Consider the following 26,478-nt stretch of genomic DNA (forward strand, 5'->3'; position numbering starts at 1 on the left):
ACTGGGAAAACTAAGACACATGATGCTGAACCAAAGTAATCATTTTATGGTTATAAGATCAAACTCCTTGATCAGTCTTTGGACTCCACCCGCTCAGCAGAGAGGTCTGGTCTTGCTGTATCAGCTGTACCACACCATCTGGGCTTTTCATCTTGGAGTCCTGGGACGGGCAATCTTGTTACAAAGGAGGTGCTGTGAAAGGCTTTGTCTTGAAGTTGCAGTTGCATATGGTCACAGTATCTGCATTTGAATTGGATGCTACTGAGGATGGTTTAAGGATGATGGCACTGTGGCCCCAAGAAAGTAAGGTAACCTGAGGCTGAAAGGATGAACTAATAATCCCTTGTCATAATTTACCTCTCCTGAGAAATGGAGTCATGGAGGAAATGATTGAGAGTGTACGAAATAGTTCTGTTTATTGATTAGAACAGGGTATAAAAGTACAGCATTTCGCAGGCATTCTGGAATTTCTGGGAGGGACATGCAGTTCTGGGCTTGAGCAGGGGATGGAGAGGAGGGAGAGACCACTGGGCAATGGTCTCTCTCCTAGGCATGTAAAGAGACTTGCTCTATGAGCACAGATGCTAGTGTGGGAGAATTATTAGTCCCTACCTCTGGAAACAAAAGACATGGACATTTTGGGTCATCTGATGACACCATGCTTAATAATTCAGTCCTATTCTACATATGTTAGGGGCTGCCTTCCCAATCTTGTTATGATAAACTCTAATTGTTCTGTATAACACTCTTTCTTCCCCCCAGAGGAAGAGAAACAGGCACATTGGCTTGGGAGGCCATCAGAGGATGGTGGACATTTGGCTCAGGTCCTCTGGCTTCCAGATTTATCGGGGTCTCCCTGATTTGGAGGCAGTGAGTTGGGGACATGTAAGCATAAAATTGTGCACTACTGTTTAAGCTCAAGCAGAGGGGCCTTCCACAGGACAGCAGCATGAAGAGATGGGCATGCTTTCAAAACAAACTCAGGTTTCATCTTGTCTCTCTCAGGAGGAGTAAGGAGAAAGCATTGGCTATCAGAGACTGAGCCACACGATTCCAGGTTTTGTAGAAAGTCTTCTGCAGAGAATTCTTCCAAAGTGAAAAAGGGATTTCTGTCCCAAGAGTTGGTATGTAAAATCAGAACGAGGGCAGATCAGGGTGTTGAGGTGTTTGTTCAGTGTCTCTGAGAGCAGGACGGCAAGTGTCCGTAGTTACATAACATTTTGGAACAACTGTAGAGATTTCATGATGTTGTCATCCTGGGAAGAGAGTGGTGGCAAAGAAGACAGTTAGAGCTGCCTGAGAGCTCAGTACCTGAGAAAATCCCAAGAGTAGGGTTCCCATGCTAAAGGAAATATGCCGCAGCATTATCAACAAGGAGCAAGAGGCAAAGGTCTAGCTAACACCCTGGCATTTAGGAGAGATCGATGACCCAGTGGAACAGTGTGTTGCATTTCTTTAAGATGCTTTGTCAATGTGTTGTATGAAATGATTTTCCACATTTGTGGAGATGATCGAAGTTTTTCCTGTTTATTTTATTATGGTGATTAATTATACTGACTACTTCTTGGATGTTAAACCAACCTTGCAACTTCCCGTCTTAGAGTTATGAGAGCCTCATCAATTAAGCGGAGATGGTCCTATTTTATTCTCTATTCCTTGAGACCAATATCATTTCTTCCTTAAAAGATTGCAAGAATGTACCATAAAAGCTATTTAAGCCTGTCATTTTCTCTGGGTGAAGTTTTAAATTACAGATTCAATGTCTTTGAGACATAGGGATATTTACATTTTGTTTTCTTTTTGTATTAGTTTTGATAAGCTGTGCTTGTAAGGAACTAGTACATCTTATGCAAATTGTCAAATTTTATTTAAGAATAAATTATTATCTTTTAATATCAATAAACCAGATAGTAGATGTTACTATTGCTGATATGTTCCATATCAACAATTTGAGGGTTTAAGAGATATTTCTTTTTTTACTTAATCTTGGTAGGCAATTACCACTTCCTTCCTTCCTTCCTTTCTTCCTTCCTTCTTTTCTCTCTCTCCCCCCCTCTCTCTCCCTCTTTCTTCCTTTCTTGACAAGATTTTTAAGACAGGGTTTATCTGTGTAGTTTTGGAGTCTATCCTGGAACTTGCTCTGTAGGCCAGACTGGCCTCAAACTCACAGAAATCCAACAACCTGCATCCTAAGTGCTGGGATTAAAGGCATGTGCCACCATGTCCAGCTTTCTAAGGTATATGTATTGAATGTGCAAAGTTTTTAAATCTTTGTATACCACGTGTCACACTTCTATATTTTGAATTAAAATATAGTGAAAATATGAGATATTACACTTTGTGAAATGTAAATCAATACTTGGATAAAGTAGTATTCAAGGAAATTGACTGTGTGTGTGTGTGTGTGTGTGTGTGTGTGTGTGTGTGTGTGTGTGTGTTCTACTGAGTTTAAGGTTGAGAAAGCAGACTTTTGACAGAGAAAAATCAAGAGAAACAAAGCTGATTTCGAAGATCTGAGTCTTTGTAAATTTCTGTAGGTTCTGAAGTTAGGCAGTTTGTATTCAAGCCTGGAACCTCTTACTTCCTGCCTGTGGTACTTAACCTCTCTGTGTCTTAGCTTCCCTGGGTATAAAGTGGGGTTGAGTATAATATCTACCTATTGTAAGTGGTAAAAAAAGTGAATTACATAAAGAATAGCTGTGGAAGGTGCTTGTTTGAGGAAAGCCACTCTCACCTGGAAAGCAAAGAAACAGCACTTCTGTCAGATATGGTGTTTGACATTAGCATGGCAGAGTTAGAAATCCATCTCTGTCACTCATTGTAGCATTAGCCACTCCTCTCAACATTTAGTACCTCAGTTTTCTCTTCTTGAAATGACAGATGTAGATACTTAGCCTGGTCATAATCATTAAATATTAAAAACATTTTTAACTCCATAAGTGAAACTGATGACCTGAATCCATTCTCTTACTCAGTGTCCTTCCTTCTGGCTACCTAGTAAGTTCCTTTGAACCCCAGACAACCAATGGGTGAACACCAAGCTCATCAGGGACACTCTAGGACAATAATAGATGTCAGTTAAAAAAGGTCAGTGTTCAGCTGAGTGGTGGTCTACAGACTGAATTCTTGGGCAGCCAGAACTGTTACACAGAGAAACCCTGTCTCAAAAAAACAAAAATGAAACCAAACAAACAAAAGAAGAGGTCAGTGGTAAGCCTGTCCCGTTTGTTAACAATCTGAAACCCTGTCATGTGGGACATTTGCCTGGGGGCTTCTCATGTGGCTGAAGCTTGGTTAGTGCTCTTTGTGTTGCGGGAGGGGTGGGGGGGGGCTTAGGCTGTGCTTTTGTGAAATGAGGTGGACTATAAACCTTTTAAGTAGATGAGGCAGCTATTTCCAGTCCAGTGTCCGGCAGGGCACAGGTGCCAATTTATTCATGAGACTTAAACAAAGCACTGTCCAAGGAACAGTGCAGCATCTCCTTGCACAAGGCAAGCCTGGCCTCAGACCTGTGCAGGCCCCACCTGTATTCTTTCACCCCAACAGTCCCTGTTTATTTTCTTTGTAGTTTGACAATATGTGGGTCCTTTTTAAAAATTAATTTATTTTCTTACATTCCAATCCTAGTCCCCCTCCCTCCTCTCCTCCTGCCGCCTCCACTCCTCCCTTCTCCCATCTGTTCCTCAGAGAGGGTAAGCTCTCCCCTAGGAAGTCTACTAAGTCTGTACCATCATCTAGTTGAGGCAGGACCAAGGCACCTTTCCACGCCCCACACCCCTGTGTCTAGGCTGGGTAAGATATCTCTCCATATAGAATGGGCTCCACTAAGTCAGTTTGCACATTAAAGTTAGATCTTGGACCCACTGCCAGTGGCCTCATATATTGTCCCAGTCACACAATTTTCACCTATATTAAGGGAGTCTAGTTCGGTCTTATGCAGGCTCCTCATTTGTCAGATCTGAGTCAGTGATCTCTCACTAGCTCAGGTCAGCTGATTCTGTGGGTTTCCCATCAGCCCCACCTGTATTTTAACAAGAGCTTCAAGGAGTCTGGTTTTGCACAAGCAAGTTCTAGCAGCCTTGGTACCGAGTATTTGGATTATGGTGGCAGATGTCTAGACCCTTCTAGAGTGTCTGGATTTGTAGCTTGCAAACACACTTTTGGAAGAGCTTCAGGCAGTTCTATGCCCACTGGATTGAGAATCATGTTGAAGGTCTTCCAGCTGTTCCTCTGTATCCAAGGAATGGGCACAGGGGCAGTGAAAAGGACAGGGCAACTTGTTTGGCAAATCTCATTCCATGAAGACCTTCTGGCCTTCACATCTCCCATTCCCATGCTCCTCTCTGCTCAGTCCTTTGTTGAGCAGGCCAGGCTGGGGCATGGAAACACATGCTTCCGAGTTCAGGGATTGCAGGTATGTGAAGATTTCCGGTCCTTCCTCTATGATCTCCATGTCCCAGATTTCTATCCTAGAGCAATTGTGTCCCAAGATCTGTCCTTACCTCCTGACAGGATTCAAGAAATTCATCTAAAGTTACAATGCCATCTTTATTTTTATCCATTTTCTGAAAGACACAATAGAGAGATCTCTAAAGAACATGGAGTTTCACATTTCATAATTTTCTCTGTGTTAACCCCAGCATTAGGATGGTGTTTTGCTAGCCATTTGGTCCCTGGTTATATTATTATGGCCCTAGTGAACTTCCTTACATTAAAAGATTGGTCCCAGCACTTATCTCATTGCTACATTATTCTTATGGTGACATCCGAACATGTAGTAATCTGTTCCTGTTATTACAACAAAATAACTGGAACTGGGTGCTGTATTCTTATTGCTCAAGAGGTTTAAAAGCATGACACCAGTTTCTATCTGCTGAGAGCCTCATGAAGGATGACATCATTTTAGTGAGCACATGTGGAAGAGGTCACACAACATAACAGGAAGCTGGAGAATGAGGAGGGCCCAGATTTTCTCCTTCAACTCAGGCTCATGGCAGCCATAGCACTAATATCTCTGAGGCAATGCTCACAAGGACCTAGTCCACCCATTAGGCCCCATTCATTCAAGATTCCATGACCTTAAACACTGCCACACCGAGGACCAAGCTCCCATGAACCTTGGACATACACCCAAACCACAGCACATATGTTCTCTGCTGGCCTATCTGGCAGAAAGATCACTGGACACAAAAGGTCTATCTCTAAACTGGTCTATCTCTAAACTTTCAAGATGTCAGAGAAATCTCTTTTCCTAGCTGCAAAGTGGGAGGCTTGGATTAGGGTGAATGCTGACATTTTTCTAGTACTCTATATTGCTAGATATTTTTTAAAATTAAGGATGCCACTTCTCCACTCAATAATCGGTAGTATCTATCCATCCTTTGCTAGATCAAGGCCAAACTCCCCCACTTAAGGATCTTACAGCCTGGCTTTACCTTAATTTCCATTTATTCCCCTTTGCAATATGATCAGTAAGTACACAGATGCGATGAATGAAATCTTCTCTACTCAGGTCCTGTGAGATTTTTATGGAATCTACTGTTTATAGTTAATGATAATAGACTCTCTGCTCTCTTCTGTAATGTACACTGGTCTGCCTCACAGGAACATCTCCTGGTCAATCAGTATGCATACATACCTGGAAGAAGACATCCACATGCTGCCTGGGAGTGTCCTCTTTGAGCACAGGATAGGTGTATTTCCCCATCATGTCGTAGATGGCTTTGACTATGTCCATCATCTCCTGGAAGAGGACATGGAGGTACACACTGTTGGGACCATGAGGTCAAACTTTCTTAGGCAACAGAATTTAGGATGGTTTTGGGGTTCTTTGTGCCAACCAGAGTGACTAAGAGGACTGTTTAAAAGAGACGAATGGGAGCTAGAGAACTAGAATAAACTCCTTCCTCAGAGAAAATGGCAGACTCCTCTCTGCCTTCAGACATCTTGGGTGGTTACCTCTTCTTGCTTTGTTCTCAGGGAGGTCATTGGATTCCACATTCACAGACTGAGACAATGAAGCATTATTCTGACTTAAAGGTAAGTTAATGATTTAGACTAGCCTTTTAAATACCCTCACAGCTTCTGTTGCTGTTTTAAGAAAAAAGTAGCCAACATAAGGATTATTGACAGGACACTTGAGGTTTTCTCTAAACCCATAATTAATAATTTTAAACTTACAGGAAAGTTGCAAAACTATTACGGAAGGCTCATGTATACCTTTTACCTAGTTTTCTTTAATATTAAAACTTGTAAAACTGCAGAAAAATAATCAAAGTGAGGAAATTAGCATTGCTACAATATTATTAGCTAAACCATAGTTTATCCATATCTCATCCATTTTCCCACTGACGCTTTTCTCCTTGAGATTGCATTTTGTGTTGAATTGTGTGTTCTTCATGTTTTCAGGACTTTGACATGTATGATGGGGATGCTGGTCAGCTGTTTTGTAGATGGTCAGTTTGGGCAAGACCTTGCAGAAGCAATGATTGTTCCATCCTGTCAATGCACCATCAGGGAGGTACATGGTGTGGCTATGTCTTATGACTGGTGATTACTTGGTTATTTGACTAAAGAGTTGTCTGCCAACTCTCTGATTTTAGTATTTGTCAACACACCTTGACAGCAAAAGTGATTACTATGGTATTTTTTAATAGCAATTCTATTCTATATTGCCTTTTAAAAGTTAATGTTTCAGATCAGAGATAAAAAATCCTTTTATGATTCTGTTGCTGTTTTAAATTAGGACAAGGAAGCCAACAACCAACATCCACAGGGCACTTGAGGCTTTCTTTAAGTAGGTTATTAATAACTGAAGATGTACTGGAATACTTCTGCTAGCAAGAGATGCCTATCTTCTTTTATTCACATATTTATTATTTTATTATGTATTTAGTTCTTTGGACTTATGGATATCTATTATATTTTGTTGGTAACAATCCAATATTATCATGTTTTATTTTGTTGATTAATTTTCCTCAATTAAAACTCCTCTAGGCTGATGCCTGTAGTTGGTTGATCTGATCAGGGTTCAGGTTCATTTTCTATTTCTCCCCCTTCTCCAGTTCCAAAGACAGCTTGCTAAGGAGAATGGATCCTTTTTTATCGGAGAAAGGTATTTAGAAAGAATGACCTTGGTGCCATCAGTTGGTCATTTCTCCAGGACTCCCCAACCTATAGAACTAAGAAATGAGTTTGTATTCACATATCCATTTCAAGATCAACACTTTACTGGCCTTTCACCCCCATGTGGTCACTGAGCTCTTCCCTGCTTGAGAAATTTTTATCAAAGAAGGGACAGAAAGAGCAGGGACAGAAAGAGCAGTTTTGATTGCTCAGGATTCTCATTGCTGGCAGGTGTGAGAAGAATGTCCCAGAATGATTGCAGGATGATGTCTCAGGAAGCTACTGACTGACTCACATTCGTGTCCACCCCACCATTAATTTTGCCATCTAGAGATGTCTGATAGACATTAGTGGTGGTAATTCTGCTTACTTTGCCTGTTATAAAGAGAATAGTTAGTAAGTTTATTCAACAGTATGATGGGAAAATGTATTGAACCAAGGTTGAAGATCAGGAAACATGAATCCAGCCTAAGCTCCCTTCTCTAGATGCTGTGTAAAGTTGTATTTGAGTATTTTAGAATATTTATATACATACAAGTAAGTATGTATATAAGAACTTAGATAGATGTCTATGAAATTGATGTAATAGCACTTTGTAACATGATTTTTAAAACATGAAATTACATATAATTGTTAATCTGTGATTTTAAATGGTCACCTGCTATTTAATGAGTGCTTGAAATCTGGGTCTGGAAAGATAAGTGTGTACTGCTCTTACAGAGGACCCAAGTTCTGTTCCCAGCACCCATGTTGGGTGGCTCATAACTGCCTGTAACTCAAACTCGCAGGCATATGGCACCCTCTACTGTGTAAACCCACCCCTCCATGCATTTATACATGATTAAAATGAAAACTTTTGCACATATGTTACAGTTGTGTAGCTTGGTCTCCTTGTGGGATTCCTAATAGCGGGAGCAGGGACTGTCTCTGACTCTGCTACCTGCTTTTGGGACCCTTTCCTCCTACTGGGTTTACTCGCCCAGCCTTAACAGGAGAGGAGGAGCCTAGTCATACATACTTGACATGCCATAGCTGCCTGATACACAGGGGAGGCCTGTCATTTTCTGAAGTGAAAGGAAGAGGAACAGATGGGGGTGGGGAGAAGGGATGTTGGGGTGGGGAAGGACTGAGAGGAAAGGAGGGAGGGGAAACTGATTGGGCTGGAAAAGTTAATAAATACATAAATAAATAAAAATGTCAGAATCTAGAGCCTTTGCGATACGATACAAACGTTGTTGTTTTAATAGCTTTGGTTTCTTCATGAGTTCTAATGCACACATTGGCTAGCTCTTACTGAATTTCCACAAACTATTTGTTCATCTACATTGTTGATTGCGCTTACTTTTAATTTGATTGCGAGAGCTCTTTACATACTTTGGGGGATGTATACACTTATTGATAGGGCATTTAAAAGAATGCACCATATGCTAGATGGGATGCCGGGGAGACGCAAGTGAAGCAGATGTGAGCCCTTCGTCAGCTAGTGCCTGGTAGGAAGCACCACCACTTTCTGCAAGTTGAAGATGTTTCAACAGCTGTGCCACCCACTTTCCAACTTTGCTGATGGCATTTTTTTGGGGGGAGAAGAATATGAAAATACTCAGAATGACATCATCAGTACTTTTCTTTGCGTTTAATTTTATGCTTTTCCCATTAGGTATGACACATACTTCTTTTGCGGGGAGAGACCAAGTGTTTATCTCATCTTACAGCTTACAGTCCCTCCTGAAGGGGAGCCAGGGCAGGAACTCAAGGCAGGAGTCTGGAGACAGGAACTGAAGCAGGGGACAGGAGGGGTGCTTCTTCCTGACTTGCTCGCCATATTCCTAGTTCTTTTGTGGTTAGGAGTGATCTGTGCATCTATGACTGACTTACATGTGTGACATTCATTCATTTACTGCTGGAAAATCATAGCTGGCCAGCTTCCCTGGATTCATCTATTTCATTATTCACTATTGGCTCCCAGCTTACCCCTGTTTCCCCAATCTACCTGTTCCTCACATACCATGCCACAATATGTCATTGTTCTGTTTTCACTTTTTGAAAGTGATCTTTCTTCCTATTTTCAGCTGGTGACTTTTCCAATGTGCCAGTTTTATCCACAAACAATAATTTTATTTTGGTTAGAAACAAACAAATTTTAAATTAGAGACAAATAGCTATTTTTACAGTATTGCCATCTTCACAATGGACAAAAAATGGTCAGAAAAATGTCAGAAAATGACAGGAGTCTCCATTTAGTCTTTTTCCACCCATTTTTTTCAGAAAACATTTTCTTCATCTAAATTATGGGTGTTTTTTTTAAATGGTCATGTACATTACATTTACTATTACATAATTAGAATATCTTAGTTACAACTTTCTAAATAGTCATAACTGAGACATGGGCCACACAGGTCATTTCTGCATATATGTTAATAGCTGTACATGATCTCAGTTTGAATTATTTAAGTAGTTTCTCTTGTCTTTTTCCTTCCTAAGTATAAAACCATGTCATTGCTGAGCATGGAGGCTCACACTTGTAATCTCAGTACTAAGGAGACTGAGGCAGGAGAAACACCATGCATGCATTCAAGGCCAGTCTGGGCTACACAGTGTGTTCCAGTCAGCTTGAGCTACAAAGTGAGACCTTGTTGCAAACAAATAAGTAAATAGAGAGAAGAAAATCATGTCACTTAAAAAGGCTGCCCTAGATTTCCAGATGTGTGCTTCTGATCCACAGTATTTGAGGAACTTTTAGAAGTATGAACAGATGGTGTGGGTCAATAGCAAATATTCTGGTCTTCATTTCTGCTGTAGCCAAAGATAGAGCACATTCTATTATGCTCTTGATGTATTTTATTAGGAGTTTAAAAAATGATCAATGATATAGGGTAAGCTTGATGGAATATGATTTTGAAATCACATGGTTTAGTCTTTTGGTGTACTGATATGATGAATTATTTAATAGATACTCTCTATATTGAATTACTTCTGCAATAAACCTGTTCCTTGTCATACATGCTCCTCTAACTAGAGCGCCAGGATGAATTTCCTGGCACTTCTTTAGAATTTGTGATGTGTATTTTAAGTGACTTTGGATTCTTGTTTTCTTTTGTGTGCTTTGCCAAAGTTTTTAATTTTTTTATTCAACACATTTTGAAGCACTTCCTATTGTCTAGACACTCCTGTCTTACAATGAGATCTCCCTTTAAAAATAAGTTTTTTTTTAAAGATTTTATTTATTTGTTACATAAAGTGTTCTACCTGCATATTTGCCTGCACACCAGAAGAGGCACCAGATCTTGTTTTTAGATGGTTGTGAGCCACCATATGGTTGTTGGGAATCCAACTCATGACCTCTGGAAGAGCAACCAGTGCTCTCAACCTCTGAGCCATCTCTCCAGGCCCCCAAAATAGGGTTTATCAGAGAATAATTTGATTATACCAGATTCACTCATTTTAAGTGTCCTGCTTGACAAACTTTGGTAAATGTACACAGCTGTGCCATCTCCACACTCAATACCTGCATTTTTTAAAAAAATCATCTCAAGAAGATTCTACACTGTCTGCTAACCCCTGGCATCAATCCATTGCTGATGAAATTTTGGTCATTAAAATTATTTTCATTTCCTAGAATTTGATGCAAATGGAGTGATACTGTAAGTCTGGGCCTGTCTATATTTAATGCATATAGAGGCTACAGAATCCATGGCCACTGTTGCATGTGACAGTGATTTATTTATTTTTTACTGCTGAGAACCCACTGGATGGATAGACAACAATGTGTTTATCTGCCATCCTATTGAAAGACATTTGGGTTCCTTGCAATTTTGGGAGCTATTGTGAATAAATTTATTATGCAAATCTCCATGCATATTTTCATTTCTTTTAGGTAAATATGTAGGGGTGGGATTTCTGGGTCATACATTAGTTGGATGCCAATTAAATTTAAGATGCTAAAATGTTTCCTAAGCAGCAATGTCTACACTGTTTCTCACGAGTGGAGTATGTGGAGTATAAGTGTTTCTAACTGTTCCTCATCTTTGCCTACACTTGAATTGTTGATCTTTTTATTTGTAGTCTCTCTGGTGTACACTTAGTCATGGTTTACTATAGTTAAAAAAAATCTGTATTTTCTTGAAGACCAAGATATGGGGTCATTTTACCTAGGAGTGTTGTCCATTTACTAATATTTTCTGAAGTATCTGTTTAAATTTTAAAAACCTATTTAGAATTTTATTGTATTATTATTGTTGTTGTTGTTTTATAAACATTTATTTATTTGTTTCTTTATTTAACGTGTTGGGACATGCAAGTTACAGTGCAAGTAGAGAGGTCAGAGGTCAGTCAGTGCTTTCCTTCCAGCTTGTGGGTTCCAAGGACTGAACTCAAGTCATCAGGCTTGGCAGCATGTGCCTTTACCCATTGAGCCATCTTGGTAGCCCCTTACTATCTACTTTTAGTGGGTTTGTTTATCTTTTTATAACATTATAAGTATTTCTTATCTATTTGGACCTCAGACTTTTGTCATCTAATAATAATTTGCAAGCCCCAACTTTATGGCTTGCATTTCCCTTTTCTTAAGTAGCATTTTTCTGAGAACAGAAAATTGTAGCTTCAATGAAGAGAAATATCAAATTTTCTTTTATGATCTCTTATGTGTTCTAAGCTATTCTTTTCTACTCCACAGAGGCGAGGGTTTCTGCTACACATTCTTTACTACAATGACATTTGCTTTTTTGTTTATGTGTATATCCAATTCATGTTAATTTTTCCTTTCAGCAAGAAGTAAAAGCTTAGATCCAATTTCCTTTTCAGATGGATGTAGAGTTGACTTAAGATCATTTGTTCAAGACATTGTTTTATTCTCTTTGGTTTTAGTGGTATCTTTTTTTAACTGACAATATGGACAACTCTATCTTTAGAGGGGATCAATCCTAGGGTCTTACACTTGCTAGGCAAGTGCTGTACAGCTGAACCACAGTCCATGGCCCCTTCTGGACCATTCATCTAGATCTGGTAAGCTGTGTGTCTATCATGATGCTAAGTCTCCAGTATATTCATTAATATCATTTTATGTTAATATTGAAATAGGTGGGTTCAGTTTGGTTGTTTTAGTTCTTACATTTCCATATGCTTTTAGATCAATTTACCAGTTTTTTTTTTAAGTGCCTGCTGGGTATTTTGGTTGAGACTACACTGAATCTACAAGTTGTATTTTTGAGAATCTCCATTTTAACATGTTTAGAAGTCCAACATGGTATATCTGTTTACTTAGATCTCAGCTTTCAGCAGTATATTTTCTGGTTTTCTATGTATAAGTTTTCTATACATAAATTCAACAAAGTTGAATATTCGTGTATATGGGTATTATCATAAGTGGAATTATTTCTTAATAATTTCTTAACATAGCATGTATTGCTTTTTAAAAATAGAATTCATATATGGTTACCTTGATAAGTAAGTTCATGATTCTTCCTAGTAGCTTCTTTGAGATTCCTTACAATATTGCATGAATTCATGATTATTACAGATAAAAATTTGGTTATTTTCCAATCTACATCACTTTGGTCTCTTCTGTTTTACTTCTTGACTCACTTTTCTTATTTAAATCTATTTTTGTTTGCTTGTTTGTCTGTTAGAGACAGTGTTTCTCTGTGTAGCCCTGCCTGTTCTGGAACTTGCTCTGTAGACCAGGCTGGCCTTGAACTCAACAGAGATCTGCCTTTCTCTGCCTCCTGAGTGGTGGGCTTAAAGGCACGCACCACCACTGTCCGGCCCCTTGTTTAATTCTTGACCTTGAAAGCATGCAGTATTCACTAGTAAGCAGATGTTAGCCATAGGATTTTAAAAAGCAGTCATCAGATATTAGGCTGAGAAAGCAATGTTCCAGGTTTGTTAAAAAAAAAAAAAAAACTTTACCATGAATGAGTAGTAATCTGTCAAGTGCTTTTTCTGTATTTAGTGAGTCAATATTGTTTTTCTTTTTATTGTGTAAATATATTGAATGACATGGATTTTTGAGTGTTAAACCTATCTTGCATTCCTAGAATAAACCTTGATTGGCGGCCCTATACTGTACTTTCTAATGTATCGATGTGTTTAGTTTACTAATGTTTACATAAAACTTGTTACATTTGTAATCATGAGAACTAAGGACCTTTGTCTTCTCTATTAAGACCTTGTTTATTTCTAGTTTGAGAGTAGGGTATTGTTAGATGTAATAAAAAGCTGGAAAGTTCCTTCTGCCTCAGTTTTGTAAGGTTTGCGCTAGAAGTTGCCATAAAACCATCTGGAACGTAAACTTTCCCAAGATTTGTCTGTGAATTGTATTTCTCCTAGTGACAAGAGGCTATCCAAATTTTCCTTCTGACTTTGAACTAGTGTCTCTCAAAACCCCTGCTGTGTACCAGCAGCCCCCAGTAGGCAGAGTGGGCTATCTACCCTAGTCTTCGGATATTGAGCCCGACAACGTTCAGGCTTCATTTTGAGCCAGCCAGGCTTTTCTTCATACCCCAGCCTGCAGTCAACAGCAGGCTTTTGAGTTTGAGTTTTCTTTTGAGTTTTTCTGGCTTCTGGGGTGTCTGGCTCTGGCATGGCCATCCATTCTTAGAGAAGCCCTTACTGACTCTTGCTAAAACATATACCTGTGCTTCTACATTTACCTGCTATCATTCATCCCACTGCACCCTCCATGACAGCCAGGCCTGATCTGAGTTCTCACTGTTTGGCCTCCAGCACAAACTGAGTGACTTCTCAGATCTGTGTTGGGCCCACATGGCAGAATGAACAGGGAACTCGGCTGTGTATATACTCTGGGAGGAGAACTTTGCAGAGTGGAGGTGAAGGTTAGAGAAGATCCCCACAGCTCTAGGCGTCACGCCTGAGATATTGGAGCCTGGCAATGTCCCAGATGTTAACGTCAAGCCTTAACGGCACACCAGTTTGAGCAGATATCAGGTGACTAGAGTGACAGACCATGAGTAGTTCACTGGCTAAACACATGTACTGAGGCTCTAAGAGTCAAGCAGTGAAGATTCTGAAATTCTCTGGGACCTACCTTTCTTTCTTCTTCTTTTTTCTTCCTTCCTTCCTTCCTTCCTTCCTTCCTTTCTTTCTTTCTTTCTTTCTTTTTTTCTTTCCAGCTGCCCACCCCTCCCAATCTTCCCCTTCTATGCTTTTATTAGGCAGTACAGGGCTGTGGCTAATGAGATCTGCTGGGTTGTCACCTACTCCTCAGAGAACTCTGTCCTCTTCTGGGACTCACCTCTTTGTTTATGTAGCCGTCTTTATTGATGTCATACAAATTAAATGTCCACCTTAGTTTTTCATGGACTGTCCCTCTCAGTAAAATTGACAGAGCACTTACAAAGTCCTAAGAAGTGGAAAAGACAGGGGTAAAATTAATCCCTGAGCCATATGTGGGTGGAGAGAAGCCTGACCTCCAGGTTAGACTACGGTGCTTTTACGAAATGGTGCCTCCCATGTCCTCCTGTCAGCTAGATGGAAATGGCCAATGCCAGCAAAGAACACCTGTCTTCCATTCTCACACCCACACCACTGCAGCTTCTGATGCCCCTTGAGGAAGACTCAAGCTTCATATGTGTGAACAGCCCTACGCAGTAAACTCAGTTTCCCCTGCTGATCCTAACCCATGGCTGCAATGGTCGAATGCCCGAGGGACTGTACATTCCAGTGGCTATGAGCCAGGCTGGGGAACATACCTCCTATGTTCAAAAGCCCCCTTGGCCACTTACTCTCTTTGACCTTGGAAAAGCTACTTGGCCTCTCTGCCTTATTTTCTTCTTCTGTAAAATGATAATACAACCCTACCTTGTAGCGCTATTATCAAAGTTAAGCAAGTTGGGGGCTCGAGAGATGGCTCAGCAATTAAGACCACTGGCTGCTCTTCCAGAGGACCCGGGCTCAATTCCCAGCACCCACATGGCAGCTCACAACTATCCAGGTCCAGGGGATGTGACACCTTAACACCAATGCACATAAAATGGATTTAAATAAATTATATAAAAAGTTAAACAAGTTAATAAATGCAAAATGCTAATCCAGAGGCTACCACCACACATGCAGGGCACAAAGGAAGCTCTTAAGTTGTCTCTCCAATCTCATCCCCAGTGTCTAGAGGGCAGGGAAAGTCTCTTTTCACCTTCAGGCGATGCTTGTTAAATGAGTAAAGTTTGTCTTAACTGAAGGGACTTGATAATTAACCATTTCCTCTAGGATCCCCAGATTTGGAGGGAGAGGCAATGTGGAACCAGGGGATACCCAGACTGTACCTCAAACTTCACAGAGCCTGTCTGGGTGGTGTCGAAGGCATTGAAGAGGTAATGTGCATATGTGCTGGCATCTGCAAAGTAGAGGGGAAGGTGGGTGAGCAGGGGGGGAGGTGAGGTTCCACAGAGGGTAGAGACAACACTGACAAACAGGCAGGGGTGGGATGGGAGAGTAGAGAGGGAGGATGGAGTGAGACCCATTTGCTCAGCCCCTGGAGTTTAGGCAAGAAGCTAGTTCTAGCAAAAGGCTAGGTAGATCCTCAACCCTTTCTAGCCCATCATCTTGAGAATGGCTCCCCTGCCTGTTTCGGTGTATGACCTGTTTCTCTGGTGGTGATGGCTGATATGAAATGTCCTGAGTAGTGGTCCTTGCCATGGCATGGGAATTCATTCCCTTGTGAGCAGAGACCTCAGCTTGGATCAAGGCTGTTTCCATGTAGCAGTGGCTGAAGGCATCCCCTAAAACATCTCTATGTATCCATTCCACATCTCTGTACAGTGAGATGGGGCTCTTGAAACGTGTGAAGAAATATATTAAACTGGAGCCTTCAGTGCCACACAGTGAAAGCAGCATTTCTATGGCATTTATAAGCTGGGAGTCCGGTGCTAGCATGACATGAAGCTACTTCTCCCCAACACAGAGTCTCACACCAGGGAGCCACCTGTGTGAAGCTGAAAAGACCCATGATAGAGAGGGCTCAAGAAAGATAGACATGGGACACTTGAGTCTCTATTTTGTTAGACCCCAGAAGAAGTGACAGGTGACACAAGAAGGTCACAGGATGGAGGGTCCCCTGATGTGTGGCGTTGTTCCCAAAACTAAGCAGGTGGTGGGGGTCCAGTGCCCCCAGTAACCTGACTTTATCAATGAGTATAACATCAACTGCCCACAATTTGTTTGGGTTCATTGATTTTTATGGTCTGTGGTATTTACTAATGTGGTTTACAAAATTTCAATCTGTTTTAGCTGTTTAAGGAACCAAGATGGCAAAGATTTTGTCCCATATACTTTGTATTCCTTGTCTGCCACATATGAGCTGTTTGATCCTGAGTAAATTGCTTAATGTCTCCGAAACTCAACTGCACCTTCTGGGATCATGACACCTGCTTTATGAGACTGACAGATACTGCATCACCGACCCTTCTTCTCCTGGAGTGGGTTCATTTTTTTTTCCTCAGAGAATTCTGTATTTTGTGCTAAAGGCTTTTTTTTTTCATAAATTCTCCTCTGACACCAAGGAAGACAGAAACAAAGGATAGGGGAGTTTGAGGAAGGGAAGGCTGATCATTGGAAAGGAGGTTGGGAGGATTTTTCCAAGGATATACTCACCTCCATGAGGGAAAAACTGAGCATAGATCTGCTTGAATGTTTCTTCATTGACCACACCGCTGGGACACTCCTGTGTGAATTGGAGAATGAGTGAGTGAGAAATGGCTGGGATAGGAGAGGGGTTCCTCATGCCCTCTCCTCGGCAGAGACTGGACAACTACCTTGCATTGGGTATCTCCAGTGGGGTCTTGGAGGTGACCCCACCATGAAAAGCTACTTTACAAGAAGAAAGAGGAAGTCATCACAGGATAGGTACTGTACTAGGACAGTCATGGCTTTAGAGATAGAAAGGTTTAGGTTTGGATATTGGTTAAGCCTATTCTAAATTTTGTGGCTTTGTCCAAGGCAGCCTGTGATCTCGAACACACTTACTCATGGGCTGTGGCTAACAGTTTCCTCCCAACAGACCTAGCAATATTAGGGGGTACTGAGACTGTGGTAGATGTCCAAAACTGTGGATATTGTTCTCTTTTCTGCTCCCCTCTCAGCCAACGTCCAATTGGGCAACAACCTCCCAGGCTCTGTTCCAACTCAGCTGGCCACTATGAACTGGGCTCTTCAACATTAGAAGGAAGCAAGGCTAATGGTAGCAAAGCAGACATATGACCATGACCAGCATAGAAAGCAGACACATGGCTAGCATAGTCAAGCTGTAGGACAGTTGACCAAACTTCACCAGTAGGCTGTACCTGGAGGGAGGTGACCAGAACACTTCTTCTGCTCTATTCCACCCAGTGATTTGGGAATATGATTGTGCTCTGAGATGTAAGCTTTAAACCCAAACTCTGTATCCAGACTGGGGTGTGACAGCTTCCAACGGAGCTCAGAAAGCAGGAGTGGACTCATGTGTCCATCAGTTTTGAACTTCCTTCCTCCCATGCTTCTTTGCTAAGAACTTGACTGTCTATGTGGCTCACAGGAAGAGACATTTCCAGCAGTAGAAGGGGAACGTCTGGTCCCACTGTCCTAAGTTTCAGGAGACATGCACAGTGGCATTCAGGCTTATACATCAGTCTTTGTGGGCCTCATTAACATAAATCAGTAGACCTCACTCCCATCCCTGTTTGGACACCCAACAAGGGTAAGGTGTGAATGTTAGGCTAAGGTTAGCACCTGGGATGGGAGGGCTTCTCTGAGGTCACCCTACCCTGTGGCACTTCTGTGCAGTGGGTGAGGTTCCTGTCTGCTGAGGCTCTGTCCTCCTGCAAGCTTGCTTTCTTACCAGGTATGGGTTCATAGTGGTGGCCTCCCTGAACTTCTGCACACTGGGGACTCCCTTGGCACTGGAAGGGCTTGGGCATGTGGGAAATCACACCAGGCCTCAGAACCTCTGGGGGGGTCTTACGTTTTTGAATCCTCGGTAAAGGACTTGCAGCTCCCTCTTGGTGAAGTTCGTCTGGGCCTCAAGCTGCTCCAGTCCCTCAGGCCGGTGGCAAACCATGGTCATCTCTAGCTCATCCTCGATCTTGTCTGGAAGCAGAGGGAATGGCATCAGAACAGACCAAAGTCTGATCTGTGAAAAGAGCGATGCTGAGAACTGGGACTTGGGGTTGGGCTGGGTCACACTGCAGGTGGTCCTGGGCGTTGATCCCATTCCCCACCCATTAACAGTTTCATAAGCTGTCCACTCTGTTACTGTAGGTGTGACAGGCACAAAGGGGAGGGAACATCAGCATCTCAGACAGGGAGATGAGGGTAGAAGTGTTCAAAGTACAACCACACATAAACATCTCTTTCAAATTACCTCCTTAGTATAAGCAGATTAATGCCCACTGACCCTGCTTTCTATATAAAGATGCAGGTAACAGAGCAGAATGAAAGCTTTCCAATAGGAAGGGGGAACAAATCACACCTATCTTTAAAAAGGATAAATGTTCACCATGTGAGCTAGCAAGGGAGATGCTAGGGAGACTTTAGTAGAGAGTTCAAATTATGGTATGTTAAATGTGACTTTACAGAATCTGAATATATTTGACAGGGTATTGTTTTATACTATCTGCTAGATATCCTTAAGTACTGGGGAAAGTGACTTCAATTTGTGTGCCCTTGTATAAATAAAGGTTTCCAGGGTTTTGGGAAAGCTCTACAAACAGTCTAGATAGTAGGGTTTCAACTTCCAGTATGTGCACTTAAATGACGGGCGTCTAATGGTGTGTGCACTGAAATAAGGTCTAATGTTGCACTGCTTGTTTATGAAGCGCCTGTCAGCTGAATCTACTTATCTTCCCTCGAAGCAAGTCAAAGTTCATCCATCAGTGGCGCTTCCAGGAGTTTAGCTTCATGCAGGATAAGTGAGTACTTTCCTTTGGGCTCCGCCAGAATGCTTTCTGTAAATTTATTCCAGTCAAGGATCATTTACCATCTACCCTACTCTGCCTGTTGTTGTCACACAGGCATCAGCAAATCCATATATTGAACAATTCCCACTTCCGCCTGGTGAAAACAAGGGTGAGATGGGCAGGCTGCTGGGAACACGCAGACTACGCCACCCTGCGATAAGTCAGAGAGGAGGCAGGCTGGGTTTGCATCACAGGACAGGGTGAGCAGGTGCAAAACTTCAGGCCCTTTGTAATCATGGTTGGGCTCATGACTCAGATTTTCTCTGCTATTGTCACTTTCTCCTTTGATACTTAAATCCTAATACAAAACAAATCCATCAAGATTTATATTGTGTGCAGAGTCCCCACGGCAATGGATGTTACAGGGAAGCTCCGACACTGTGGCAGTGGAGCTAATTGTTAGCTTTCTTACGTGCTGGGCATCGCATGTCTCCTAATCCTTCTGGGAAGGAGGCAGATAATGATTCCATATAAATAAGATACTCTGCTTATGTTACATTGTGGCACGTGGCCAATTTCCTCATAATCCTTACAGAGCCTTTAATTATTGCTAGGTTTGCTAATTATCTAAGTACCAACTACATGAATGCAGAAGGTTTCTGTGTAAATCAAAGGGCCAGAAAGGAAAGCAATGGAAAGGGGAAGTCCCTATAAGTGTAATGCAGGATGCTCACAGGTGCATCATGAGATCTCAAACTCATCCTAAGAAACCAGTTGCAGGTTGGTCCTAGCACAAAAATGTGTGCATCTTCAGCTGTGACTATCTTCAACTTCCGAAAGGACTCTAGAGGTTTATAACACACTCCACATAGTGCCCCTCAAGGATCCACTGGGCATGTCCAGGTAGTCCCAGTAAAAGAAGAAAAATCAGCAAAATTATACTAAAATATAGATAAGAAAATAGAAAATTATATTTTTTGAAAGAAGAAATTTGTCATTAAGGTGTCTAACTGCAAATGTTCCTCTGACCCAGAAGAATAAAGTTTCTGTTGTCTGTGTGCCTGTCTCTCTCTCTCTCTCTCTCTCTCTCTCTCTCTCTCTCTCTCTCTCTCTCTCTCTCTGTGTGTGTGTGTGTGTGTGTGGCCTTGTGCTATTTCTTAATTTCCCTGTGGCTGGATTCCTTATAAGCTAAGGGAATTTCTTTGCAGATGTTTAAAAGTTTTTTTTTTTTCAGCTCAGCACCAGCACTCCTCATCACCTTGCATTAAAAGTGCTAATTATTGAGACACCTACTATTACATGGACCTTATTAAGATGGAATCTCTCCTTATTAACCAATGATAGGCTTGCTATCTGGGAGGCAGGACAGAGTTCCAGATTACAGAGATTCTGCAGACTGTGAATACTGGGTTATTGATGGCTGAGCTTCTGCTTTCTGGCTTTATCCTTCACTAATAACCAGTCTGTGATCACATCCATGACAGGAGAAATTCTAGTGCTTGAGACTCATGGTGTAGGGAATAGCCACCAATGGATAATAGTGGCTTAAATAAGTAAGTAAAATTGTAACTTATGTAACAGTCCAGTATATGCATAATTGATTGCAAAACTTTTGTGAAATATTTTGGAGGCAAAACCTTGTGAGGTACTGCTGTCTTTGCCTGATGTGAGATGGACTTTAGTCTTGGCAAACTTGTGCCGCTGTGACCCTCACAGCCTTTGAATGGAAAACAATAATTTAAGTGTACACAGTTTTTTGCAACTGTCTAGACTTGCCCACATTTGGACATTTCATACCACCTTGTAGCCTTTTTGTTCTGGGTCACTCTAAATATATGCAGGGAAAATTAGGGCAGGATGGATTTTCGCATGTCTCCTGTAGCCAGTCAGGGAATCCCTGGATGTCTGTAGGCAGAACCGGTAGAGAGGAGACATTGGCCCAGCTCCCTGGTTAGACAAAAGCTAAATTAACACACAGGCAGCCTCCTTACCACTTTAGTGCTTGTGAATTTTCAATGCTATGTGCTGCATGCTGTTATTATTTTAATTATTAAAGATAATGATGAACTAATTAGTAAGTCAGATTGAGTTTGAATCAAAACTAATCTTGAGGTTAATGGTATGGAAATTTCCATTTGATATAGATCAATGAGAATTATCTTCTCTTTGTAATGTTCTATTAGAAATCTATTAACTGCTTTCATGTGACTTTGTCTATGGTGGTGGTGGGGATGAGAGGTCTAGTGTCCTACCAGCCTGATAGTTAGAAGTCACTTATCTTAATAGAGAAGGTGATTTTCTAACTACAAGTAACTCACAAGGTAATGAATATCTGCCACTGGGGGTGAATTGTAGAGGATACTACAGTGGAGAATCCCAGGCAAAACTGTGTATGGTTCAGAATAAGTGGTTTTTAATACTTTAGGGTTTTGGGTGGTTCTGGGTGTAAGGATGGATGAAGACTTTGGATTCTCAGAAAAAGTGCATTCTATTCATCTCCAATGAATTCTGTATCTTTTAAACAGAGACCATACAAAGGTCTTCTATTGTCAATCTTTCCCAAGCTCTGTCATTAGCTCTTTTTGTCTGAGGTTTGGGTCACACAGGCCAACAGTGACAAAGCTGGACCTTGATTCCAGCCAGTCCAGGACTCTGCTATTGGATTCTGCTTCCATATGTCCCCACAGTGACTTCTACTCCATCGGAGCACAGACTGTAAGCTGGTTTGTGACTAGCCTTGATGTACTCCTGCTCCTAACAACTGTCATGCCTGTGTACAAGTTTTTTATGTACATGACTCACACCTGGGGTAACATCTGGCAGTGAATATCTTCTCTGGCTGATGACAAAGGCCATGACCCAAAACTTTTCTTCAGTGTGTGTGTGTGTGTGTGTGTGTGTGTGTGTGTGTGTGTGGTGTGGTGTGTGTTTGGTAGAAGGGGGATCTGGGCTGTAGTTTATAACCACCCACCCACCATTCCATTTTGAGGCTGTAAAATTGTGATCCTTGGTTTGAATGTAGTCCAAAGAGAGGCTTTGTTTGTAAGAAATACATAGAAACTTACAGAAGCTCATATTTTCTATGAAATAGATAAAATGCATTTTAAGCCAGTTGCTAATGTTTATAGATAAGAAATCCATGACCAAGTTTGAATTTTTAATTTCTCTTGGAAAATCTTGAGTCTCCAATTCTCACCAGGGCCAAGCAGGGACTGGACACTCTGGTTAAATAGAGTCACCAGGGCTCCTATCATTCACCTAGAACGCCTTCCTTCCTGCCTTCCCTCCTTCCTTCCTTCCTTCCTTCCTTCCTTCCTTCCTTCCTTCCTTCCTTCCTTCCTTCCTCCCTCCCTCCCCTCCCTCCCTCCCTCTCCTCCCTCTCTCTCTCTTTCTTTCTTTCTTTCTTTCTTTCTTTCTTTCTTTTCTTTCTTTCTGTTGTTTTGAGACATAGTCTCTCTACGTATCTCTGGCTTTCCTAGAACTTACTCTGTAGACCAGGCTGGTCTTGAGCTCACAGAGATCACTTGCCTTTGCCTCGGGAGTGCTGGGATTAAAGGTGTGTGCCATGCACGCATCACCCCAGGCTCTTTCTAATTCCAGTACACTTCCTTCATGACTTGGAGGCCATTGAGTCTGGATTTTGATGCAGACCTGCTTAACCTCCATACCACCTATCTTTCTCCTGTCTCCATTTAAACATTCCACTTTGTTTCACAAGGAACTTGAAGTAGATCATAGAAACTGTATAATACAATAAAAACAGATAAAGAAAATCTGCTTCAAAACTGCTGATTTGATTGGCAGTCTGGACCATGTTGGGGGAAGGGAGGAGGACAGAGAAATTCAGATTATTTGTTTTAAACAGTTAGTATACTTAAGCTACAACTCAGATCTGACCTTTATTTTCTAGATATCCAATTACCATGAAAGGAAAGATATGAGTCTCTTAGGGGGAACAAAGCTTTTCTTAAACCTCAACCCCAAAAGAACACCCCTAGCTGTTTCTATACAGACTGAGTTTGCTAACAAGGGGCACCACAATCTGGTGAATAAGAAAGCTATTTGTAGAATATACACTTGATTGAGAAGTTCTTCCTTTCCAAGTAACGTGACCAAGACAGTCAAGTTAGTGTAGACTTTTTTTTTTTTTTTTTTTTTTTTTACCTCTCTGATACTGGTAATACCACCAGGCGATGTCTAGGAAAAAGTAAGAAAACATTTTACCAATTCCATTCATTTAAAAAGCACAACATACTTTTATTGTCATTGGAGAGGCACTCTGAGGAAGTCCTGATCACCATTCAGCTTGACATATTCAAGGGGCCTCTCCTCAGTAGAGCAAAGTCTGATTTCCCATCCCTTTCCCACAGTGAGAGCAGGCACGAGCAATGGGTCACCTCCCAGTGCCCATGCCACCAGCAGGGCTCATCTAGCATGCTCTGAGCCATGCAGTCATGCAGCCTGAAGAGAGATGGGATGGCACGTGGCAGAGGATGCACATATGTGGATGGCTTCTTGGAAATACCCACAGGTTTGATTGAAGAGTGGCTTTTAAGACCCCCCCACACACAAGAAGGCCCCATTACCTCTCTCTTCTTTGTGATTCAGCTATGGATCTTGTAGGGTAATTTATTTCTTCGACAACTATTGGTGAAGCATCTATTATTATACATTGATGAATATGCAGTTCTGTGTCCTGCTCTCATGGAGCTTACAAGCTACACAATTTGGCTTCTCTCCTCCTTTTTTGAGTGTGATCAGTAACTCAGATGTAGAAAAGAAAAAAGTACTATTGATGTTAATAATTAGCATATTGGGGTATGTGACAGAGTGGATACAGGTTAAATCCTTTATTGTGCCTTGTATGAAACGCTGGAGAAAAATCAGATCTGGAAAATCCCCCATGGCAGGTGAGCTGGGTGAATTTAGTTCCCAGGGAGCTCTGCTGAATACCCTCCTGCTAGCCTTTCAGGTCTATGTCTTACTTTCCTCTGTGGGCTCTGATTTGAACTGCCTCCTGTCTTGTTAGCACCCTTGACCAAAGGTGTGTCAGACAGTCCAGACAGCATTCCCAGTGTGTTTTAGTCCCCCACTTCCAAAAGCCCAGACTGGAATGACTTCTGCCTATGCTGGACCCAAGAGTGGCAGTACGGAGAGATGGGTATCCATCATCTCCTAATCTGTGGTCTGTGGGAGAAATTCATTTTACTGGATTTAGTTATCCCTTTGATCACTCTCATTAGTGATGTGTGTGTGTGTGTGTGTGTGTGTGTGTGTGTGTGTGTGTGTGTGTATGAATGTATGTGTGTGAATGTGTATATGTGTGTATGTATGTGTGTATGTGTGTGTGTAAATGTCATGGCATATATGTGAAAATCAGAGGACAATTTATGCAGTTGTTTTTTTCTTCCACCATATAGATCTCAGAGATCAAAATCAGGTTATCAAGTCTGGTGATAAGTAGCTTTAACCCTTAAGCCATCTCATCGGTTTTAATGAATTGTATTTAATTTTTTAATTTTCGATCCTGGCCTACAGTCCCCTGGCAGAACACTTCTGCTCTACCAGAGGCTATACCCCAGGTAAGACACCCACCACCACCTGCTAATACCCTCAAAACCCCACCCAGCAATCCCAACAGCACCCCTTCCCTGGGCTCCATATTCTAGTCCACAACCTGGCAGACAACTCTTGCTCTACTGGAAGCCATGCAGGTACTAGGAACATCAGAAGACACCTGCTCTACTGGATTCCACACTGATATCAGGAGCCCCAGGTACCTGGAACTCCAGAGACCACACTAGTATCCAGAACACAGAGGCCACATCAGTTTCCAGAAACCCAGAACCCTAGAAGCAAAACTAGCACCCAAAACCCCAGAGTTCAAACAGGCCACCAAAACCCCAGCAGAGACACACTACTGGACCTGGAGACTCAATGGTCACCAGAACCACAGGCCACTTAAGTCATAAGATCAGAAAGTAAAGGGAAAAAACAGCTAAAGAACATCCATCCAACAAAGGTAAACTTAGAAACCAGCACCTAAACTGATAATAACCTCAAACTTAGGTGATTAGAGGTCATTGTAAGAATACACTCACTAACACCCAGGGAAATACGGCACTGCCTATACTACTACTACAGCAAACCCTGGGTATTCCAATACAGTATAAGCATAAGAAAATGACCTTAAATCCAATCGTATGAGGATGATAGAGGTCCTTTAAGAAGAAATGAACAAATCCCTTGAAGAAATCCAGGAAAACACAAACAGGTGAAGGAAATGAATAAAACTAATCAAAACCTTAAAATGGTAATAGAAGCAATATAGAAAACACAAGCTGAGGGAATCCTGGAGATGGAAAATATAGATAAGTGAAGAGGAACTACAGTTGCAAGATCACCAACAGAATACAGGAGATGGAAGAGAGAATCTCAGGCATAGAAGATACGATAGAAGAAATTGATACAGTGGTAGAAGAAAATGCGAAATCTAAAGGGTTCCTGACACTATTGAAAGACCAAACTTAACAATAATAGGAATAGAAGAATGAGAAGATACCCAGCTCAAAGGCCCAGAAAATATCAACAAAATCATAGGAGAAAACTTTGTAGGGAGAGATGGTCAGCTCCCCAGATACCTAGTAAGATCTCTCCCTACAAAACTTTCCTAACATAAAAAATGAAATGCCTATAGAAGTATAAGAAGCTCACAGAATGACAAGTAGACTGGGCCAGAAAAGAAGGTTCCCTCACCACATAATAATCAAAATACTAAAGGTACAGAAAAAAGAAAGACCATTAAAGGGGAACAAAGGAAAAAGGCCAAGTAACATATAAAGGCAGAACTATTAGAATCATACTCAATTTCTCAATGGAGACTCAAAAATCCAGAAGGGCTTGGACAGATGTAGACTCTAAGAGACCACAGATGCCAGCCCACACTTCTATACCCAGCAAAACTTTCAATCACTATAGAAAAAGAAAACAAGCTATTCCATGACAAAGTTAATAGCATTGATCTACAAATTCAGCCCTACAAAAGGTGCTAGAAGGAAAACTCCAACCTAAGGAGGTTAACTACACTCATGCAAACACAGGAAATAAATAATTTCACACCAGTAAAATCAAAAGAATGGAAACAGATACACACATGCACATGTACACACACACACACACACACACACACACACACACACACACACACACACACTACCATCACCAAAATAACAGGAGTTAACAATCATTGGTCATTAATATCTCTCAATATCAGTTGGGAAGTGATGGTGGCACATGCCTTTAATCCCAGCACTCAGGAGGCAGAGGCAGGTGGATCTCTGTGAGTTCGAGACCAGCCTGGTCTACAAGAGCTAGTTCCAAGCACCTTCAATAAATGGTGCTGGCATAACTGGATTTGGACATGTAGAAGATTGCAGATTAATCCATATCTATCGCCATGCACTAAACTTAA

At 41.5% G+C, this 26,478-nt stretch overlaps 1 protein-coding gene across 7 annotated transcripts in view; it reads right to left on the reverse strand.

The window, feature by feature from the left end:
• Positions 1–1,208: 1,208 nt before the first annotated feature.
• Positions 1,209–26,478, reverse strand: part of Kcnip1 (potassium voltage-gated channel interacting protein 1) — a 373,163-nt gene continuing 347,893 nt past the window's right edge. For 3 of the 7 annotated variants that reach the window (XM_035447796.1, XM_035447797.1, XM_035447793.1), the window contains exons 2-8: positions 18,074–18,198; positions 16,729–16,798; positions 15,402–15,472; positions 14,375–14,482; positions 5,639–5,743; positions 4,503–4,565; positions 1,209–1,256 (exon numbers count right to left, since the gene is read on the reverse strand). In XM_035447796.1, coding sequence (XP_035303687.1) covers positions 1,209–1,256; positions 4,503–4,565; positions 5,639–5,743; positions 14,375–14,482; positions 15,402–15,472; positions 16,729–16,798; positions 18,074–18,198 — 590 coding nt within the window. Of the gene's footprint in view, positions 1,257–4,502; positions 4,566–5,638; positions 5,744–14,374; positions 14,483–15,401; positions 15,497–15,573; positions 15,630–16,724; positions 16,799–18,073; positions 18,199–18,684; positions 18,694–23,171; positions 23,205–26,478 lie in introns of those variants that run through there. The other 4 variants (XM_027425208.2, XM_035447795.1, XM_035447794.1 and 1 more) reach the window with 3 other exon arrangements.

The sequence above is a fragment of the Cricetulus griseus genome, chromosome 7 (assembly GCF_003668045.3).
Source record: "Cricetulus griseus strain 17A/GY chromosome 7, alternate assembly CriGri-PICRH-1.0, whole genome shotgun sequence".
In the NCBI taxonomy this organism is placed as follows: domain Eukaryota; kingdom Metazoa; phylum Chordata; class Mammalia; order Rodentia; family Cricetidae; genus Cricetulus; species Cricetulus griseus.